Raw genomic sequence first — 20,820 nt, 5'->3', positions numbered from 1 at the left:
ATTTATACTCATTTATTACATTCAAGGAACATGATTATCTCCTATTCAAATGAACAGAATAATATTCAGTTACTTATAGTAGAGAGATATTTTTATCTTTTCACTTTTTGAGGGGACACAAAATTAAAATACCCTTCCACTATAACTAACTGGATATTCTCTCATTTATTTGAACTGGAGAGAATTCTAATTCCACATTCAAGTCATATTGATTGACATAACACATTTTAAATGACTTTATTTTATTATTATTATTATTTTTTTATATTTAAGTCGTTGACATGTAGGTCCTTAAAATATGCACACAATGTGACATGAATGCTATAAATTAGTGTAAAGAACTTGATAAAAATATATTAAATTATCAACGGTAACATGCCACATTTTTAATGTGACATTTTCAAAGCGTTTTGATGCATTTGAATAGTATAAATTTCATAATTTAAGAATTTTAAATTTCTTTGAAATTGTGGATCATGATCCTCATACTGTATTTTAAATTGGACTTTTTAAGAACAGTCAAACCAAACGGAATATCAATTGTCGGATCGTAATTCGGTTAAACTGAAATTTTCGGATATTGACCCGCCCGCACCGGCCCGAAGTTAAAGGTCATATAAAACCGACTTTTTCTCTTTTTTATATTTTTTACGCCGTTCAGGTCTTCCTACCCCAACTTGTATACGATGAACCCTAATTCGAACTCTACCATTCTCAATCCCAAAAATGTACCCGGCGCCACAAACTTGAACGCCACTGTGATGTACTCCAACATCGACCGGGGCGCTCAAGGTAGACAGGTGATCAATTTTGGCCCTGTGGCTCTAATGTGTGAAAATTTATATTTTCTGTTTATGTTTTAAGGAACACAAGGTTTGTTTTATGTTTTGTCCATCAAGATCCTTTGGAGGTGGACTACATGTTTAAGTCAGAGCCTCACTAAGAACATTTCTTGAGTGAGCTGGTGAATAGAGGCTTGCATGACAAAGCATAATGAGCATACGCTAGCGGGAACCTTCACTTCATTTTACACCTTTCCTCCTAAGCTATGTTTGTTGTCCTTCAGAATGGTTGATCAGCCGATTTTTTGATCAGCCGGCCGCTGGGTTGTCCTTTTGGTCTGCACAGGCAATTGATACAAGGCATATCGATCATTAATTTATTATGTTTCTCCAAACAGTTATTTGAGTACTCTCGGACTGATTGGATGTCCGAGGTTTTATTATTCTCTTGTTCTTGGCTGAAGAAGTACAACAAACCATCGATTAGGATTATCTACTTGTAGTTATTTTCAATACAAGACATACAGAATATTAACTCTCTTTTTCGTTTTTGTGCTATGATTAAAGATCTTTGTTGTGTTGGTTTGTTTTATACTTGGGTTAGTTTTTTAGAAACTGTGTGTTTCTGATGAGTTTTGCTTTAATTTTACTTCATACAAATTTTGAGATGGGTCCCAATTACTTTCAGAGAAGGGTTAGATTTTGCTGTTTTTCTATTTCCTCTCTTCAGGGTTTAAAGTTGCCTATAAAACATTGTATTGGTTTCTGAAACTTTTTGTTGGTTCAGATTTAGAATATTTGTTATGTTTGATTCTTTAGTAATTACGACTATCGAAGAGTTCGGTTGGGTCTAAACTAGATCGTTTGGTGTATATTGATTTATTCTTGCAGAAGCTTGAACTGAGGATGCGTCAGAATAATCTCAATGTCAAGTGGCTGGCTGGTATTGTTTGCTCTCTCGGTCAAGGTACCAAATTATTATTTCATTTAGTTAAATTTGTCACTTATTACTAGTTTTTTTTTTCATTTCTTCTATTTGTTGTTTGATTTTAATAGGTAATTATTTGTGTGTATTAAAGCCCAAAGCAAAGAAGGCCCCTGGTCTATTTTATCGAGTCCATTAGCTATCTCATCACCAGTTTTTTTGTTAGGGAAAAATGAAAAATTAGTCATTGTAGTTTACATGATTTACAATTAACTCTTTGTGGTATCAAAATGAACTTAAAGGTCCCCGAAGTATGCAAAAAAAATAATTTAGTCCATACAGTCAAATTCCGTCCACTAATTTAACATATTCTGTTAGTGTGATACTGACTTAAATATGACATTATTTTTTTGGCATACCTTAGTGACCTTTGGGTTCATTTTGATAATACAGGGAGTTAATTGCAAATCAAGTAAATCACAATGACTGATTTTGTATTTTTCCCTTTTTGTTACAATGTGATGCTTTATATTATGAGAAATGCTATGTTTACCAAATTTTTTTTAAAAAATTTGGTTCCCAAATATTGTGTCACTATCCCATCCCTTTATGTCTTTACTTACTAAAACAATAGATTATATGGGATGGTTCCCAAGTATTGTGTCACTAACCCTAGCATATCTCTTATATTATTATGTGTTTGGTATGTGAAAAGGTCATGCGCCTACATTAGCCGATGTAAAATGGGTGTGGTAAATAATTGTGAAAAGTAGCCTCACTCTTTAATTTTACCTGAAGGAGAACAATGACTAGAAACTCTATTAAGTGTGTGTTAGTGTGGTACGTGTACGCGTCCTACTATTAACCAATGATGAGGAACCAAAGTGATGCGTGGGATTTAACTGAGAGGTGACCAAACATTTAAGTGATGTTTGGTAAATGGGTTGGCCTAAACACTGTAGTTGATGTAGATTGATGTGAAAAAAAAGTAAAAATGTTTGGTATAAAAAAGTGAAAAAAGTGGTTTGAAAAAGTGAAAATGTTTTGTTTTGTAGTAATTTTTTTATTTGAATAATAATAAAAAGTGAATGATGTAATATAAAAAGTGAAAAAGTTAGAATGTTTTGATGTTGAGTTTTTTGAAAAATTGTGATGAATAGTAACGAGGGAAACCCCAACTCATTTGTGTTTTTTATAGGATACCTTCATTCCTGTAACTTTATTTGTGTTTTTTGGTAAGTGAAAATGCAGTTTTATTTACAGGAATTGACGCCTTCGTCGTTGAGAAGAAGAAAGGAAAGCCGATATTAACGATGGAAGGAGGAACTTTGGATACCTATGAAATTGTGGTGAAGCTGCATCATACATGCGGAGGAGTTGATCTATGTTCTTTCAGTATTAGTGGCAGCGAGGAATGTTTTACAATGAATTTAACCTACATCGATATTGACGATATGGAGGAGGTGAAGAATTTAATGGCATCGGCGACGGGGAAGAAGAGGAAGAACTGACATTGGGTGACATTTGAGAATCTCCTTGCCCTTCGTCCCTTCTTGGCATTCAAACTTCTGTTCTCAATGTGATTATTCTTACTATCTAACACAAGGACCTCATGTCTACCTTAGCAAATTAGACGCCCAATCAAGTTTGTACAAAGTCTTACTTCAGTCAATGTCCCTCTGCTTGCTATCTTTTTCCTGTGATTCCACACATTTCTGTTTTTGGTAGTTCATGCTCTAATCCTTTAAAATGGCATTTTTTCCCCCTGTTAATTAGATCAATACCAGAAATAAAGTGCACTAATGAAAATCAATTGAGGAAGCATGGGGAGATTAATGGGTCCAAAATAAGCTGCGGTTTTCATTGATGTCACAAAATTATATCATAATGGACTCTTATAATTCGTTGTCTTGTTCCCTTTTCCCTATTGTTCTTTTTTAATTTCTATGAATATTTTCTCCAAACTAAGTTGAAGAAAAGTCTTCTAATTTGGTCTATAAAAATCTCATGTATCCACTTATATGAGATTTACTTGAATTTTAAATAACACGTGCTTTTTACATGTTTTTTTAATAATTTTTTTTAAAAAAAAAAACACTTTTTCCATGCTATTAAAAATACATGAGATTCATGTACTCCATCCATTGTCCAAATTCTTATCAATCTTGGCATTAAGACTTGTATGTGTATATTAATTGGTTAAAGAGAATATAATCACTCAGCATAAATGTTAAAACTTTGAAAACAAAATCAAAAACAAAAACATGTCTTTTTTTATTAACAAAATATCACACAGTTGATGCAACCATACAAACCAAATGTGGACAACCGATGATTCCCAAGGAACAGTTTCTGGGTTAAGTGGGATCCACATGTCGCAGGGGAAGATCATTGCACTAGGCGGGCAGAGCATATGGGCCGTCCACGTATAAGCCCACGCGTACAATGCCGGGCTCAGACGAGACCCGGCGAACGATAAAGGAAGGGAGAGAAGGACACCATTAGTTGGTGTGGTCTAACTTTAACCGATCAAAACCCCACTTTTTGGTGCAGGAAGATCTCGACAAAACAACCATTACAATCCCCCCATTGGAAACGGTTCTCTGCTACATCAAGCATGAATTGTTGGTGGATCCATGATAAAGAACCAAACTCAAGGTGGGGACCCACTTGTTTTATGGGATGGCCCGCCCCAAGGAGACAAAATACTTAGAAAAGTAGTTTATATATATATATATATATATCTATATTAGAGATAGTGAAAGAAAATATATATATAGAATCAAATATAATTCCTCTTTCACACGGCCCGCTCATAATTGATGGATTGTTGGGAGCAGTAAGACCAAAGTGGCGGTGACACAGGCAGTCTTGAAAGCTGTCAAACTATGCTTTCAGATCTTTTTTTTGTCAGTTAAAAATAGTACACTGCTACCGCTAAGTAGAGAGAGCTGACACATTTCTTACGAAACAAAAAGAACCCATCAATCTCTTAATCTAAATCAGGAAAAAATAAATAAACCCAGAAGAAGAAAAAGGAAAAGGTTCTTTACTATACCACACCATCATCATCATTTCCACGACCGTTGCATTCGCAGTTAAAAAAAAAAAATCGAATTCCATAGACCCCAGAAAAAGCAAAAGGAAACAAAAAAAAACACCATAATGATAGTACAGGTATCAACAGATGTATACTTCTCAAAAACTTTTCCTTCTTCTCCTTGTTTGCTTTTTCCTTCCTGGTCAGACGAAGAAAACCTCTATGCTACCTTCCTTTACAGCGCTACATACAGGACAGGAACCAAGAAAAGCTTCACAATACTTGCACGAACAGACATGTCTGCAAGGGAGAAAAAGAACACACGGGCTCCGAGAGTAACAGCTTTTACAAGTCATCTTTCTGCTACTTCTTTTCACCGCTTCTTCTTGTCCTCTATCGTCTCTCTCACACGAGCCACAAAACGATGCTGTATCTTCGGCTGTATGGCTGACCGAAACAACTCGCTCTCTGACCTGTTCAAGCGTGTTATTTAGATCCGTGACCATCGCTTCATTTGCTTTAGCTAATCTCTGCCATGTTTCCCTTTCCATCTCTGCTTTTCTTAAGCATTCTTGCAGCTCCATTGTTCTCATTGTTGCTTGTGCCAAGTCTTCTTCTTTTCGCCTAATTAAATTCGACGTTTTCGATTCAAAATCACTCAAGAGGACTGCGATGTCTTGCTTCCTTTGCTCTTGCAAAACTAGTCTCAACCTTTCATTCTGATGAGAAACAGAGAGAGACAGAGACAGAGGCAGAGGCAGAAAAAAGTTCAAAAACAGAGGAAGAAAAACCATAAATAAATATAAAATTGATTTGAAGAAAACCCATATGAGATTATGATATATTATTACCTGTATTTGAAGAATGCGGTCTATCTCCTGGCTCTGCAACGCAAACAGAGCATCCAAAGATTGAAAAACGGGCATTGGAGGGAGGCTATTGCAACTGGAAGCAGAAGAAACGCCTTCGTTGTAATCAACACCCAACTTTTGAGCGCTCCGCTGAAGATGAAAGAGAGTTTGTTGGGGATATTGAAGGCTAAACCGAAGATCATCAACAAACCCAAAAGCAGGATCCTGTAGTCCACACATGGGAAAATCCATATTTTCTGGGTAAAACGGTGCCTGGACAGCCATCTTAACCATCGCCAGAAATCAACAACATAAAGACAACCAAAACGCACCGTTCCCTTCACATATTACACGGGCAATACATTAATGACAGACGAGAAGTGAAACGAGATGGGGTAGCCGGGTAGGTTTAAAGCTAGCTAGAGGGGGCTCATAATCATGTTCTTGTTATATCAGAAAAGAAGCATGACCTTTTCTCTCTCTTTATTTGGCATAACATTTGCCATCTCTGTTGCTGGTTTAACCGAAAGGGAAACCATTATGAAAGAAATCCGTGCATGGGTGGTTTATATATATATAGAGTGGGTAAAATGACAAAATATATTAATGACATGTAATTATAATCATTTAATGGAGTTTTTTATGGATATAATTTGATTCCTATCAACGTAATTAATAGGAACTAAAAAAAGGAAAAAACAAATTATAATAGAGAGAGTGAAATCACAAAAGGCTTCATAACCAATAAGTAGCATTTATGAGAGAGAGATACAAGGGTGGCGCGCAAACGACGACGTACACATGCAGATTGTGTGACAGGGAGTCACAGAACTCTCGGGTCAGAGATTTTCATCAAAGAAAGAGAGAGAGAGAGCGAGAGATGTGTTGGTGAACGAGAAATTCACTCAATTCAGACGTGAAAGGGTCAGACGTTATGGAGATGATTCAGAGATTGGAGAAATTGTCAGTTTAGTCATCGGGAAAGGCTGAAGATTCAAGATTTCCTATTTTTTATAACTCATAAAATGCATTTATTTATCTTACAATATATATATATATATACTTGTTGTGTCCCGTTTGGAAACGACAAAAAGTTTCACGTAAACTACTGTGTTGGTGCCACGTGGATTCGACGAAAGTCATTGATTAACTGGTCAAACATTTAACCAAATGAGTTATAACCAGAATCTCCATGTCATTAAGGCCTCCAGAACCAGACACTCCAGGGACCCCAAAAACGTGGGGTTCTGGTTTGATTGAGTAATTTCGAAGATTTTGACGGTAAATACGAAAAAGTTTTTATTTTTATATAAATTATCATGAATTCCAAACATAAGAGACTTAATATAGGATTTAACTATCCAATTAAACAAGTTTTAAACGGATAAATATGTAATTCGGGTATACTTAGAGTCTGTTTGAAATTGAGTTCGAAAAATAGAATTTTTAAGTTAAAAAAAATATTTTTTAAATAAAGTTTTTGTTAAAAATACGTTTTAACAATTTTTAAGTTGTTTGAACCTTCACAAACGCTTTTAATCTTTTTTACTAAATACTATTTTTTTCTTTAAACCAACCTTTTAAGTATTAAACGTATTTTTAAGCTCTTTAAACACCATCCTAAATCGACCTTTAGTTATCCAACCAAATTGACGGATACCAAATGTTAAGAGGCTTAATGAGTCTTAGCAATTCGCTCAATAAATATGATTTTTTTTTTTAATATAGAATTTAATTGCCTAAACAAATAGTTAGATTCTAAATATGAAAGATCTAGGAATAAATATGTAATCGGGAAATCAAAAATGATGGGATTTGTGTCATCAGAGTTTAGATGCTATCATAGGCGTTTATGATGAGGACTTTTCTCATCAATGCCCTGCTTTGATAAGTACGTAACCTTCTATGGAAGGAGCTTGTGGCAGGTGGGAGGATGGCTTGCCAACACAACTAGTACATGCAAAGTGGATTACACCTGGAAACTTATAACAATGGGACGGTAAAAAAGTTGAAAGGAGGATAAGGAAGGAAGGTGAGGGAAAAGGATGGTCCTTCCTTCAAATAAACAGAAGGAGAAGCTCAAAGTTCGAGCTGTGAGATTTTTTTTTTCCTTGAATCCATCTTTACTTTTGTTTTTCATACAAAAAGCTTCCGGAAAGTTACACCGACCCCCTTTGAAATCTTGTGAATTTATTACCTTTCAAATTTAAAGGTTAAAATCTTTTTATTTATTTTTTTTTATTTTTTTTTTTTGGGTCGGAGGGAGGTGGGGGGCCATGGCTAATGGCTTCCTCCAACCCCCCTAGTTTTGTCACTAGTTATCTTCCTTTCGCATGCGTTTTTTTTTTTTAGCCAAATTGGGCTTGTTTGGCAACAACATTTAAGGTTGTGTTTTTTCCTTTTTAGCTAAAAAAGTAAACATTAATAAACAACTCAAAATTACTCATTTTTATGTCACATCATAACTAAAAAGCAAAAAACACATTTTAAAAAGCATCAACACATGAACTCTCCTCACAAAGCTACACTTTCAGCATTTCCAGCAGACTCTCTTTTCTAAGTTTAAAGAATATGTCTAAAAAATCGCAAAAAAGTCTTACAGTAGACTCTTTAAATGAACTCTAAACATTATGATTGTTACCGTAAAACTCAAAACATTGGGTTCCATTATTGTAATCCTTATGATTATTAAAATAAAAAAATAAAAAAATGATTCTCTTCTCTCTCCTTTCATGTCTCACAATTCTCTCTCATCTCTCCTCTCATATATATAATATAATTAAAAAAATAAATATTTTAATGATATAAATAATGATTAAGGGAAGTTATTGGAGTATATTTCGACATAGATACGCAAAAAGTAATTTGAATCCTTAAATGTAGAGAAAATGACGAAGAAACTGCAGAGAATACTCTTGAGTGATGCAATACTATAATTTTCATTATAATTTTTTTTACAAACTAATATATTAGTTCATAATTAATAAAATGATTTAGTAAAATATTTTACTTAATTAATTAGTAATTAACTTGTTAACTATACACTGTTAAATTATTTCACCAATTATCTACCATCATCGGAATAGTAATAAAAGTTTAAGCATGAAAAACACGGAAGAAGAATGGTAAAAAATTCCAATCCCATACACACTTGATTGACATCATATTTTCAAAGTAGCATGATTGCGAGACACTAATTCCAGGCAACAAAAAACACAAGAATTGTACTTAAAAGTAATGTTAAGTAACACACCAATATCTCACTATGCTTACGTGACAATGAATAATGGTATCAGTATGATACTGGTGTGGTATATAGCATAGACAATACCATATATTACATCTCCTGTCTTAAAAAAATAAAAGGGAGTTCTCATTTTGTTTCAGTATTTCCTGTAAAAATATAATTTATTAGTTGCATATCAGGATGAGATTTAAGACTCAACGATCACATTAACTGAAGCAGAAATTGCCTTGCTTCTAGATGATTCAACAGCAAAGTCCAAACCAACTAACAAATCTTCTCTACTTTTCTGCCTTGATTCTAGAAGATTCTCCTACTGCACTTTCCATTCGAGTATACCAGTCACCAATGCTTGTATGCTCTACCATATCTCTGCCAGACTTGAGGTGTCGGATGGGCCTCAGGACGCCAAAGACAGCAAGATCAGCCAAATTCGGATTCAACCCACCTGTTTAAGATAAGAAACACCAAAGAAGTTAATATATTTCTTTGAAATAGATTTGCCAAAATTCAGTTGCTTTAGCTACATCATGATGTCAGTTAAACAGACCAAGAAATTGCCGGCCGTTCAGAGCGTCCACCCATGTTTTCGCAGCTTCATACAGGGCTGCACGTTCATCTGTGATGTTGTGTCTCTTCTTTAATTTCTTTGACACAAAATACATAGCTGCAGCCCCAGTATACTTTGCCATTATCCTCTCAGTGAAACTGAAATTGCCTGCATATAAGAGGGACATCATAAGAATTGAATCATTAGCTAAGTTTTTGAGTCTCACATCAACCTAAACAAGTCACGGGATTAAAGCAAGAAGATATAGGAAACTAGAATTGAGGTTATATGCTACATTTCTGTTTAACACCAACTTCATCAATTGAAGGCTTCAAAGCAAGATGATATGTTAAACCACAACAAATTCACGAAAAGATTTAACACACCAATTCGATCAAAATACAAAGCCAATTAGAGACATCCTAAAGGAACTGTGATTGAGACAATCAACGAATGCAAACTGAAAGCCATATCATCCAAAAAGCAGCAGCTAGTCAGATGACTAAAACAAGGGCCCCTCTTGTAAACTTCAGCCTCTACAGAAATTTCATGGATCACAGTTGTTGATGCTCTAGTCTAATGGAGAGAATGATCTCCCTGCCTGAAGGTCTCTTTGAACCTTCAAAGACCATGTAACTTCACTTTACTGAAGCCGACGGAAAACAGAATCAAATAAACAAGACAAGAAACATATAACTCACAGTTGATGTTTTCTTTCACTATCAAAAGCGATGAACAACTCTAAAACAAATTCAAAAAAAGCTCTATGTAATAGAAGTGATGGAGAAAACATGTATGATGGACTTCAAGCAGCCATGTTTTCTGTTTATTAATGTAACTTGTGAGATTAATCTGAAATCATACCATGTGTGGTGATATAGTCAAATGACTCGAGAGCTTTGGAAGCAGTTCGATATATGTTTGGAGATAACATATGCACCAAGTGATTATCCACCCACCTACATTATGAATAACAGTATCATCAATTCATCCTATTTTAGCAGAAACAAATAAGATCAGTCTAATGGGATGATGGATGAAATGCAAAGGGACCAGCAATTGGACTTCAACGCAACAGCTACACTTAGAATAACAGCAGTTAGCAATTCATACAAGAATTCAATGAGCAAGTCTTTCAATCTATAGAACCACCATACCCTCGCCACTTCTTTTCCTCATCACCATCCACGGCAGGGTTATCTGGATGAATCCTTTGGAACAACTTATCAATTATGTCTGCATAAGAAAAACAAGTTAATTTAACAAAAACCCACCACAAAAATATAACAAAAACCGATTTAATCAGCACACTATCAGGTTCAAGATAAGCAAAACCTGAAGAATCGACCATCTGTTCACCATCAATCTTCAGTATGGGCACCTTCTTGTAATCAGACCACTTGATCTCCTTTTTGCTGATGGGGTTAACCTCCACTACTTCGTACGGAATTTTGTTATAATCCAAGAACGCTGAAAGAACAACAAAATATAAAAAAATGGGGAAAAATATCAAGAAATCACATATCCGCTGAAATCGATACAAAATTAAGAAATGAAAATCAAACTAGTAAAAATTAAAACTTAATCTAATACCTTTGACTTTGTTGCAGAAAGGGCAAGCTTCGTACTGGAAAAGAACCACGTCTTTGGGCGAGAATTTCTCGGCACGTGGCGGTTCCTTGGCCAGAGAATGGCTGAACCTGGTCGCGAGGACGCCGTGTGGGAATGACGACGGAGCTAACGGGCCAAAGCGATCGGCGAGTCCTCTCGACGAGAGCCAATGTGGGTTGGAGTTGGCGTTTGAGTGCGCCAGGGTGCCGTAGAGCGCCGCTTGAAGGAGCCGCTGGTTAGTGGCTGAGGTGGCGCCACCGCCTCCGAGTCCGATGGCTCGGCTGAGGGCGGCGACTCCGTTACCGTTAACGTTAACCCTTCTTATCATCGTATTCGTGGGAGGGGTTGTTACCGTTTGACGAGGGTTTAGGGTTTTGGCTGAAATTGAATACACGATTCTTCTGCTATTTCCACACAAATACTGTAGCAACCGTGTGGAAAATGGACCACGGTGGTCGGGCAGGTAGAAAATCGAAGCATGAGAGACACGTGTTAAAATTAAGGACTAATAACTTTTTAAGTACTTTGTGGTAAGGCCCAATCCCTCGTGGATCAATGTCCTTAGTTCTTTGTGGTAAGGCCCAATCCTTCCTGGATCAATGTCTTTGTTAATAATTTTGTTTTGAGAGGAAAAAATTAAAGGCAGAAATTAATAATTTTAATAAATAAAGCTTTAATTATTTAACTTAAAGATAATAAATAAAATTTTAAAAACCAACGTTCTTTTAATTATTTCAATTGATAAGTAGATATACTTTTTATATTATTAATCAAGATTCAAACCCATACGTTAATATTATATAATCTTGTTTAGTTGTGCATATAATTGTTAGACTAAAAATTTTTGGCATGACCTAACAACTCGATATAAACTGAAAACGAAATTAGTAAATAATGTTTGTCAAACAAAAAAATTAGTCAATGATGATCGATGGGTTTGACTGTGTAATTAAATAGGTTGGATAAAGGTTAAACTATACATGAGAAAACCTAACACACAAATACATAATATTTAGGATTGTCAGTTTTGACAAAAATAATAAAATTAGGGAATTAAAGTTGAAGAGTTTAACCCGTTTAATTAAATCTATACGAATTATATTTTATGTAATGCTATAAAGAAGATTATAGCTATTTTTATTTTTTGACATGTCCACATTAGGAAATGGGGAGGGAGATTCGAACTAGTAACCTTCACTTCATGAGGTATGGTTCACAGCCGATTGAGTTATCCATTGGGAACGATTATAGCTATTCTTGAATCATTCTAAATGTGATGGGGCTTTTAAAAGACTAATAACTAAAAATTTAATAATAATCATCTTAAATTTAAGAGAAATAATTAATGTCAAGATTTTGCTACTACATAACAGTTCTCTATTCCTATTGGACGGTGTGGAAACGAGTCCAAGTTGTAAGCTGTTTTCCTACTACATTACGTTACTCCTATAAAGATTAGGAGTGAGCTAGAGTTCCCAAAAAGGAAACAAAACTTACAAGAAAAGTAGAAAAAAGATATTCTCCATTTCAAAATTTTTTAATTATTTTTTGGTTTAAAATTATTGAACAACACCATACTTCTAAATGTACTAACTAGAAGAGACGAAGGAATACCTCAATCGAATGTGAACCACGCCTCATGAAACGAAAATCACTAGTTTGAATCTCTCTCTTCCTTGTGTGAACATGTTATAAATAAAAAAATAAAAAAAAAAGATTTAAAGTAGAAAGGATCCGAGAAAAGCTGCATGCAAAAAGAACAATTAAATTACCCTAAAGGGTAGTATCGGAATAAGGAACCGACTTAGAAGTTGCTCTTTCCCTATATATACGCGGTATTCCCCTCCGCATAAGCTGTACTTCGCCGCCTAGGAGAAAAGCGTAACCCTAGGTTTTTGCTTTTGCCCTCAAATTTTCGCCATATACGAAGAGTAACCGGGGTGTTTTTTGGCAACTGAGGATGATGATATCTCGTTACTATGCAAAACCTCCTTCAGGGCTTGTGCGGAACGCGGGGGTGTTGATCGATTCGATTAAGGTTTGTTGAGCGATCTGGTTTTTCAGTACAGAGACTGTAAATAGTTTATTTGCACGGCCTCTGTGTTTTGTGTGCGCTTCAAAGCCTGTCCTTGTATTAAAAAATCGGTGTTTCTTGTAAATGTCACGTATGTGAATGAACAATGAGAACCGTTCGTCAAGAATTGCGAATTCTTGTAAAATTTGCGTCATTGGATATTTTGGATCAAGATCCTTGGAAACTGACTGTTACTTACATATTTATGATTGGTTGGGGTACTGATCGTACCAATCGTGGGACTAAATGTGCTTATCTTGATCTGGGTTTTAAGTAGAAGGAAAAAAGACTATTGTTTTGTTGGACGAAAGGATTGAATTTTTTCGATCTGTGCGGATGGGGTTGATAGGATAGATTTTGGATATTGAATTGGATTAAATTTTGTGTGATTGGATCAAGAAGGGATCAAGAAGTACAAGGGCAAAGTGGTGAGAGTGGTCCTTTATTATGGTGAAGGCAAAGAGCTAATTCCATAGTTAGAAGACTAATTGTAAAATGGGGTTTGTGTAGTATGTAAACCTGTGATATAATGGATAGGATGGACTTTCTCCTATTCTCATGCTAATTATTATTTGAGAAATGCTAGGGGTCAATAAGTTCTTTATATTTGCCTCATATTTCCTTACAATCAACTATTAAATTTATATAAGTCAATGGTGAACCCCACAAATTCAATGGTTCATTGTAAAGAAATATGAGATAAATATGAAAAACTTATTGACCTCTAGCATTTCTCTTATTATTTTGTGTTCTGATTGGAAATCGTGTTTGCCTAAGGAAATTGTCCTATGTAGGATGTTAATTCTGGAGCTGGATTGGTTTCGAGAATACTAGTTGATTGATACTTCGAGTGGAAGTGGTTGTTCATAACTTAGTATGTGGAGATTTGGTCAGAAGAAGTTCAATATTACTCTAATATAGCTAGTCAATATTAAAAATCGTGTTTCCCCCTACGACTCATAACCAGATGAGTATAATGATCATTAATTAAATAAAATTATTTAATGTATTTTTTCTTGAATTAATTTTACTTGTAAAAAAAGAAAATTATTTATTGCCTTATGGTCTTTTATTATGAATGAACAAGTGACATGGAATAATGATAAGTTAGGAGGTATTGTGTTGTGTAAATACCAACATCTATATTTTGGACACAACTCTTAAAGCTTTGAAGTATTACAATAAAATGTGTGGGTTCTCATTGTTTATGGCCTAATCATAGGTGGGTAAAACTTATTTTTCGCTTTCAATAATTAATCATTCTATTTCAAAGAGTAGTTTATGTTGCATATGATGTTTTAGAACATGCCTTGAAGTGGAGGACGCATGCTGTTTGACCATGTCTTGAACTGGAGGCTGCTTACTGTTGGTTTTCATTATCTGCTGTTTTAATATTGTCCCCTTCCAAGGACTGTTTTACGATATGTTGTTATGGTGCTATTTATAGCTCCAAAAGGAAAGGGAGAATGTCAAAAAAGAGATTAAGAAGGAGAAGAAGGGGGAAAAGAAGGAGAAAAGGAAAGCACAGAAAGGAAAGGAGAAAATCACTGATACTGGTGATGGCAAAATAATAAAGCTCAATTATCATAAGTATGACCTACCTGAGGAAAGTAGAGCAGAGTCATGTGGTGGGTATTTTCAAAAGAGTATTGAAGATGAGGCTGAACTATTGTGTAAGAGTGGTCTTACTGAAGAACATAAGCAGCCGATCCGGTCTCCAAATGTTAGTTCGGGCAGCTCTTGGACAAGCAACAAGAGGAAAAGGGACACCTCCCAAACTTGTAGTATCAGCATGCATGGTGAGTTTGGGCTTTTCCCTTCACTAGAGGGTGTTAATGTTGAATAAAGATTTCCAGCGATTTTGATGTTCGGATTTGTTTTTTTGAGACAATCCTCCCAGTTATTGGGCAAGTTGTCCCATAGAGAATCTTTCACATTTATTACTTGAATTGCTATCGTTCCGGACAACAAAGTTTTGGAAATTTAGATCCGCTAATGTTGGCTGCTCTTAAACTTCTAAAAAGATTGTTTTGCATACGTTTAATTTTCATTTCTTTTATCATCAAATAGGAACCATTATTCGGATGCGGCTGCCTTTGAAAAAGCAGAAAGTGTCTGAACAGCTGTGCTCTACTTCTGGAAGGGAAGATGTTCTTGCTCCACAGAAGAATGAGAGCCCCAAAGTACCCAATCAAGAACAGTGCTGCTCTACTAATGCAAAGGCAAATATCTTTGCTAAGGAGTTGTCCTGTCCAGTGCCAAGGAGGACTGAAATGAAGTCATATAAAAGTAAGATTCAGAGGATAGAATCGCCATATAAAGCTTTAATTGAGAATTGGGTTCCACCTTCGCTTCAGCATGAGAGAAACGACTTTGATGATGAAGAATGGCTCTTCAGGCCGAAGCAGAAAGACAGACATGGGTCTGAAAGATTTAAAGCTGGCAATAATGTTTCTTGCAGTGGAAGTCACACGTTGTGGCCACATGCCCATTACTTGCCCGAGGCTGACATATATGCATTTCCTTTTACGGTTCCATTTTGATTCTTTTCTTTCTTTTATTACTCAAGCGGCTTATACAGTAAAGTTGTATTGAGCACTTGAGATGAGATCTTGATATCTCTATGGTGCTCGAGTTTTTGCAAAGAGCATCGAAAGCTGTTGTTGGTCTTCATCCATATCTTTATATAAAATGGCTACGGGAGCAGCGTTTTTAAAAGATATTGCAAAACGTAATATGTTTGGCATTGTGATTTAAAAAACACTTAATTTATAAAATTTAAAAATTAAAAAAAAAAAAAAAAATCTGTAATTTTTATAAGCAAGGTATAGCCGTATAAGAGGTGCTTATTTGAAAAAGTGTGAATTTAAACCAAAATCATGATTTCGTATATTAAAAATACTTTTTAACTTGTTTTATTAAATAGCTTTGTGATTTAAAAAAGTAGTGATTTCAAAAATATAATTTTTAAAACCGCTACCAAAAAGTGCCTTATTCATTAACCAACCAGGCCGAAGCTGGTGGTGGGGGCCTTGTGCAAATGGAATGTGGAGTGAAATTTGGGTGTAGCTCTTAGTTTAGACTTGACAAAAAAGAAACGGATCAGAGAGCAGGTGATAATAGAATTCTCTGAGCAAAATCAAAACATGGGGAAATACATATAATATCAGAAACAAACCTCTCAATCTAAAATAAACTACAATCCAAAAAAAAAAAAAAACTACAATCACCATGGTTATTGCAGGGAAGACCAAGGATGCCCTTGTCGCAAAGGACTACAAAAAATGTACACGACCTTCCAGTTCCTTTGGCTTGATTGATGATGATCAGTCTTGCCGTTGTTTGAAGTAATCCTTCAACATGAAGTGTCGGGGTTTTTCTGCACTACCCAGAGATGTCTCACCACTACTTTGTGAGTTGCTGTCATTTTCTGTCTGAAGCAATGCAGAGTTCATGTGTCTCTTGTAACCAAATTCAAGAAAAACGTCATCGTCATCTTGATTCCCCATCTCTTTCAAATCGATGACATGGAAATTGACACACTCATTGCCATCCTTCTCCCCTGTTAATATCTTTAGTATCTGGACAAGCGACAACAGAAATTTGTCTTGGTCATTCATTTATCTCAAAAGTTTGAACGGATAGAGAATGATTCATTTAATAATTTAATTATTATTTTAACGGTGTTTACCTGGCTCACTTTTGGACGAAGTCGAGATGACTGGCTAATGCATAGACTTGCAGCCAAGAGCATTCTATGCATTTGATCCACATCGAAATTCCCATCTAATTTTGGATCCAACAATGCTTTAAGATCCCCACTCTCTAATAATGGTTTGGCCTGGATGGATACAATTTGATTATGCAGGTTAGATTCTAAGCTTCTGAAAGTAAAGTTTTTGGAAGAGAATAATAAAAGCATATATATATATATATATAGATGAAGAGCTATCAGAAATAGACAAGTATGTGAAAAATAAGTTCTTACCCACTTGACCAAACTCCTTTGTCCTTTGGAGGTCTCAGAACCAATTGGCTTTCTCCCTGATAACAGTTCAAGAAGAACCACACCCAAGGAGTATACATCAATTTTGTCACTGACCCTTCCTCGCATGAAGTATTCTGGAGCAATATATCCAAAAGTCCCCACCACATCACCATGTATCACATGAGTTGAATCTGTTGGTCCCCATATAGAAAGCCCAAAATCAGATAACTGCCATTGAGAAAGTAAAACTGCATCAGCAAGATTGTCAAACTTACAAACACATCTCAAACTGCAGAATCGGGAGATCAAGTTCAGGACCTTGGCTATGATATCATATTAAATCGGCACTTATTCTAAAAGCTGTTTATAGAAAATGTTAAATTTAAATATTTAATAATATTCTAACGTTTTAGACACTAAAAAATTGAATTCTAGTAGCTCTCTGTTTCAAGTACATCCATAGCTTTCTTGTGGCCTATAGAAACAATTTCTACAGAAGTTTCTTCCATAAAGAAAAGGTAGAATGCAGTGGAAGTAGTACCTGTGGCTGAAACTCATTGGAGAGAAGAATGTTTGAAGATTTTACATCTCTGTGAATAACTGGTGGAGAACATTCATTGTGCAGGTAATTTAGAGCCTCAGCAGCTGCAACAGCTACTTTAAACCTCACTTCCCATGGCAATACAGATATACTATCATGACCTGCTTTACAGATAAAAGTGCACATAAATCACTTCTGTGAAACTTCCGAAGGGAAGAATATTAATTACTTTGCAAGTCATTGAAGATTACCATGTAAGTTTTCCTCTAAACTCCCCATGGGAAAGAAGTCATAGACAGAAATAAGAAAGTTATCTTCCACACATACACCAATGAGAGATGTAATGTGCTTGTGCTTCAATGTAGAGATGACATTCATTTCTGAGTAGAAGTCAATCCAAGCTTCTTTATATGATTTTAATATCTTTACTGCCACTGATCTGCCACAGGGAAGATGTCCTTTGTATACATAGCTACAACCTCCCTCTCCAATAAGATTTTCTGTCAGGAAACAAAAATATTTAGATAGTGAAACTAATATGCTGAAAGGGATCAAAATCATTTTGCTCTACCAAGAATTCAAGAGGAAAAAAGATTTAACCTGAGGAGAAATTGGAAGTTGCACTATTGAGCTCCTTGTAGCTGAACCACCTACAAGGAGAAATGAGAAGCTCCAAACCCTTGAGTAGTTTTCCTGATGCTTTCCGATAATTCTTTAAATCCCCAGAATAACTTATCTGTCTTTCAATATGAATTTCTATCTTATTAGAAACTAAACCATTTTGGGTCTGTGGAGTTACTGAATCTGATCGAGTAGGCAGGCTCATGACCAATTGAACAGCAGACATATTTTTAGCTTCAGAATATGTTGAAGAATCTACACTTGCAGAAGCTGCAATCCGACGAAGAGGCCAACCAGGCCTTGATCGTGGAGACTCTTCTACATGGAAAGAAGCTGAACTCGAGGAAACTTCTACTTTGTATTCACAGACAAGGCCAAAGTTCTCATCTTCAGGCTTCCTGCTACCTCGAACTCTTTCATCATCTTCAAAGGTGGAGTTGACAACCTTCCTATTGAAAGACATGTCTGTTTTATTCAAACCCAGATCAATCTGGTTCTGTAAAATTTGAACCGTGGATCGACTAGGCAGGCTCATCACCCATTCAACCACAGACATATTCCTAGCTTCAGATATTCTCAAAGCCTCTTCTCTCACATCTGCAGTTTTCCTTAAAAGTGGCCAACCGAGTGTCGATATTTCTGGCAGCTCTATTGGGAGAAGAGAAATTGATCTCAAAGAAGTTTCCTCCTTGAATTGATGATTATGGCAAGAACTGCCACTTTTTAAGCCGCCATGATCATATACCTCCATGCTTGCGAGTTTTGAAGCTCAACTTATGATGTAGAGAGCAGAATGTTAATCGCAATTCGAAGAGTTTCCCACATAAATTGACTCAAAGCAGAGGATGTTCTGTTCTGCTTGTTTGTGTCCCATTTCGTTGCTGGTTTTTTCCTTCTTAATCATCATTTTTTGCTTTGACGCCCCCCCCAAAAACTTGCTGACTTCCAACCCTTATATATTGGATAAATCAACCCTTAGCGCCAGCCATTGCTGTTTAATCCACGACTTCCCTTTTTTTAAAAAAAAAAAAACCCGGTAGAAAATTTGCAGTTTAAGCAAATCCCAGGAAGATTCTCGGCCACTTCAGTAATTCATTTACAAAGAGAAGAAAACAAGGAAAGATGATGTGGAGATAGGCATGTTGAGACTCCGACAAGCAAATAAAATATTAATAAGAGTCAGACAGACAGTCGTATGCCTAATTGAGTTTAATGAGAAACATATGTCACAAAGAAATAGACGCCACGGATCTTTTTGTGTTCCACTAAGGAAAATGTTTAGACTACACTTTAATTTATGTTGCAGTCTATAATCCACGAAATGATTAAGTGTATGGTTAATAAATTAGTTACTAATTAATTAAATTAATAAATTAAAATTTTTACTTAATTATTTTACTAAGAGTAATGCTAGAAATCAAATTTTTATCATACAGTTATCTTATAAAGTTGATATGATAATCTCATATAGTCTCAAACAACCCTTGAATTAATTTTTATTATATATATATTTATATGAAGATAAGATAGTTATGAAATAAAAATATTATTTTGTTATTAATTATAAATTGTCATGCGTGTATTCCTTACAAGTAAAGCTATTGGACTTTCTTTCAATAATGTTGTCTAACTTTGATAAAGTTAAAATCCGTGGTTGTAAAACTTTGACCGAGAAATCCTATCTAACCCCACAAAACCATCTCTATGGAATGGCTGCCAAAAAATCTATCGGCACTAACAAATTCTTGTGAAGTCAACGTTCTTCCATTTTGACCGCGGCCAATAGAACGGAGCAGCCAACAAACGCAAAAGAATAGGATGTGTGAGCGACAAGAATTGCTGCTCAGCATTTTAATTGTTTATTTCTCAATATTTTTGTCTCTGTGGCACATTCGTATTCATATTCACATTCACTACTTTCTTTTTTTCTTTCTTTTAAGAGAATATTAAAAAATGGACACTTGAGAATACTGAATAACATTTCTCGTTAAAAAATTATTTAAATGGTCTTGAGAACACCCGAGAGGCATATTTACATCTTCCCAGACAAAATTTTGCCTCGTTTGTTAATGTTTTTAGAGGGTATTTTTTCTTTTATATTTGATTTGAAATATTGTTCTAATGTGACATGAGTTATTTGTTAATATTTTTGTTTTGAAAAGAACAAGTAAATCCACCTTAGGTTTGGAGGAACAAGTAGATCAGTGGTTCCATGTTTGCTTCCTACTTGTTAAGCGTGACCCGTGGGCGTGGACACATGTCAAATACCCACCACATTCATGTTGTGTGGTGCTCTCGGCATTTAACAATTTAATTTGATTTAAGGAATAATTACCAAACTAATTCCTGAGGTTTAGGCACAATCAAATCCATCTATATGGGGGATATAAAAGTTACCTTAATAGCCCCTTGTGGTAAGATCTCCGTAGCAAATTGATCTTCAGTCCAATTTCATACAATTTTTGTCCATTTTCTGACAGAGCTCTTGTAAAATTGTAGTTCTATCATCAAACCAACCAAAAATTGAATAAAAACAAATATTTGACAAAAAGAATAACACGCGAAAGGTCAAAAAAAAAAAAAAAAAAAAAAA

At 35.3% G+C, this 20,820-nt stretch overlaps 5 protein-coding genes across 6 annotated transcripts; 2 read left to right on the top strand and 3 right to left on the bottom strand.

Moving 5' to 3' along the window:
- The first annotated feature begins 656 nt into the window (after positions 1 to 656).
- Positions 657 to 3,398, top strand: LOC132190040 (uncharacterized). 2 transcript variants are annotated; one of them, XM_059604921.1, is made up of 3 exons: positions 657 to 800; positions 1,674 to 1,749; positions 2,971 to 3,398. In XM_059604921.1, the coding sequence occupies exons 1-3, from the start codon at positions 687 to 689 to the stop codon at positions 3,216 to 3,218; spliced, it is 438 nt and encodes a 145-aa protein (XP_059460904.1). In that variant the 5' UTR covers positions 657 to 686; the 3' UTR covers positions 3,219 to 3,398. The 2 variants fall into 2 exon arrangements, with proteins under 2 accessions (XP_059460904.1, XP_059460903.1); XM_059604920.1 differs by having other exon boundaries at positions 2,959 to 3,398.
- Positions 3,399 to 4,792: 1,394 nt separating this feature from the next.
- On the bottom strand, positions 4,793 to 6,122 carry LOC132190437 (BOI-related E3 ubiquitin-protein ligase 1-like). The gene is made up of 2 exons (XM_059605428.1): positions 5,599 to 6,122; positions 4,793 to 5,466 (listed from the first exon to the last, which is right to left on the bottom strand). The coding sequence occupies exons 1-2, from the start codon at positions 5,890 to 5,892 to the stop codon at positions 4,951 to 4,953; spliced, it is 810 nt and encodes a 269-aa protein (XP_059461411.1). The 5' UTR covers positions 5,893 to 6,122; the 3' UTR covers positions 4,793 to 4,950.
- A 2,607-nt stretch (positions 6,123 to 8,729) lies between these two features.
- Positions 8,730 to 11,455, bottom strand: LOC132189862 (uncharacterized). The gene is made up of 6 exons (XM_059604678.1): positions 10,986 to 11,455; positions 10,728 to 10,862; positions 10,550 to 10,628; positions 10,257 to 10,351; positions 9,393 to 9,560; positions 8,730 to 9,290 (listed from the first exon to the last, which is right to left on the bottom strand). Exons 1-6 carry the CDS (start codon positions 11,329 to 11,331, stop codon positions 9,124 to 9,126), a joined length of 990 nt encoding a protein of 329 aa, XP_059460661.1. The 5' UTR covers positions 11,332 to 11,455; the 3' UTR covers positions 8,730 to 9,123.
- A 1,425-nt stretch (positions 11,456 to 12,880) lies between these two features.
- Positions 12,881 to 15,777, top strand: LOC132190062 (uncharacterized). The gene is made up of 3 exons (XM_059604944.1): positions 12,881 to 13,041; positions 14,525 to 14,876; positions 15,148 to 15,777. The coding sequence occupies exons 1-3, from the start codon at positions 12,964 to 12,966 to the stop codon at positions 15,618 to 15,620; spliced, it is 903 nt and encodes a 300-aa protein (XP_059460927.1). The 5' UTR covers positions 12,881 to 12,963; the 3' UTR covers positions 15,621 to 15,777.
- Positions 15,778 to 16,178: 401 nt separating this feature from the next.
- On the bottom strand, positions 16,179 to 19,184 carry LOC132190027 (protein kinase STUNTED-like). Its single transcript, XM_059604905.1, has 6 exons — positions 18,207 to 19,184; positions 17,858 to 18,106; positions 17,607 to 17,767; positions 17,066 to 17,293; positions 16,769 to 16,918; positions 16,179 to 16,658 (listed from the first exon to the last, which is right to left on the bottom strand). Exons 1-6 carry the CDS (start codon positions 18,976 to 18,978, stop codon positions 16,404 to 16,406), a joined length of 1,815 nt encoding a protein of 604 aa, XP_059460888.1. The 5' UTR covers positions 18,979 to 19,184; the 3' UTR covers positions 16,179 to 16,403.
- Between the last annotated feature and the right edge of the window lie 1,636 nt (positions 19,185 to 20,820).

Source organism: Corylus avellana, chromosome ca8 (assembly GCF_901000735.1).
Source record: "Corylus avellana chromosome ca8, CavTom2PMs-1.0".
Classification (NCBI taxonomy): domain Eukaryota; kingdom Viridiplantae; phylum Streptophyta; class Magnoliopsida; order Fagales; family Betulaceae; genus Corylus; species Corylus avellana.
This window is presented reverse-complemented; position numbering and strand designations above follow the sequence as displayed.

Excerpts from the sequence above, each read along its gene's own strand:
- LOC132190027 (XM_059604905.1), bottom strand. The coding sequence starts at position 18,978 with ATGGAGGTATATGATCATGGCGGCTTAAAAAGTGGCAGTTCTTGCCAT. Across the intron at positions 17,768-17,857 it reads TTTAGAGGAAAACTTACATG|GTCATGATAGTATATCTGTA; the intron begins GTAATCTTCAAT and ends TCTGTAAAGCAG. Across the intron at positions 16,659-16,768 it reads TTCGTCCAAAAGTGAGCCAG|ATACTAAAGATATTAACAGG; the intron begins GTAAACACCGTT and ends TCGCTTGTCCAG.
- LOC132190062 (XM_059604944.1), top strand. The coding sequence starts at position 12,964 with ATGATGATATCTCGTTACTATGCAAAACCTCCTTCAGGGCTTGTGCGG. Across the intron at positions 13,042-14,524 it reads TGTTGATCGATTCGATTAAG|CTCCAAAAGGAAAGGGAGAA; the intron begins GTTTGTTGAGCG and ends TGCTATTTATAG. Across the intron at positions 14,877-15,147 it reads TTGTAGTATCAGCATGCATG|GAACCATTATTCGGATGCGG; the intron begins GTGAGTTTGGGC and ends ATCATCAAATAG.
- LOC132190437 (XM_059605428.1), bottom strand. The coding sequence starts at position 5,892 with ATGGTTAAGATGGCTGTCCAGGCACCGTTTTACCCAGAAAATATGGAT. Across the intron at positions 5,467-5,598 it reads ACCGCATTCTTCAAATACAG|AATGAAAGGTTGAGACTAGT; the intron begins GTAATAATATAT and ends GTTTCTCATCAG.
- LOC132190040 (XM_059604920.1), top strand. The coding sequence starts at position 687 with ATGAACCCTAATTCGAACTCTACCATTCTCAATCCCAAAAATGTACCC. Across the intron at positions 801-1,673 it reads GGGGCGCTCAAGGTAGACAG|AAGCTTGAACTGAGGATGCG; the intron begins GTGATCAATTTT and ends TTATTCTTGCAG. Across the intron at positions 1,750-2,958 it reads TGTTTGCTCTCTCGGTCAAG|TTTTATTTACAGGAATTGAC; the intron begins GTACCAAATTAT and ends GTGAAAATGCAG.
- LOC132189862 (XM_059604678.1), bottom strand. The coding sequence starts at position 11,331 with ATGATAAGAAGGGTTAACGTTAACGGTAACGGAGTCGCCGCCCTCAGC. Across the intron at positions 10,863-10,985 it reads TTTCTGCAACAAAGTCAAAG|CGTTCTTGGATTATAACAAA; the intron begins GTATTAGATTAA and ends TTGTTCTTTCAG. Across the intron at positions 10,352-10,549 it reads GAGGAAAAGAAGTGGCGAGG|GTGGGTGGATAATCACTTGG; the intron begins GTATGGTGGTTC and ends TTCATAATGTAG.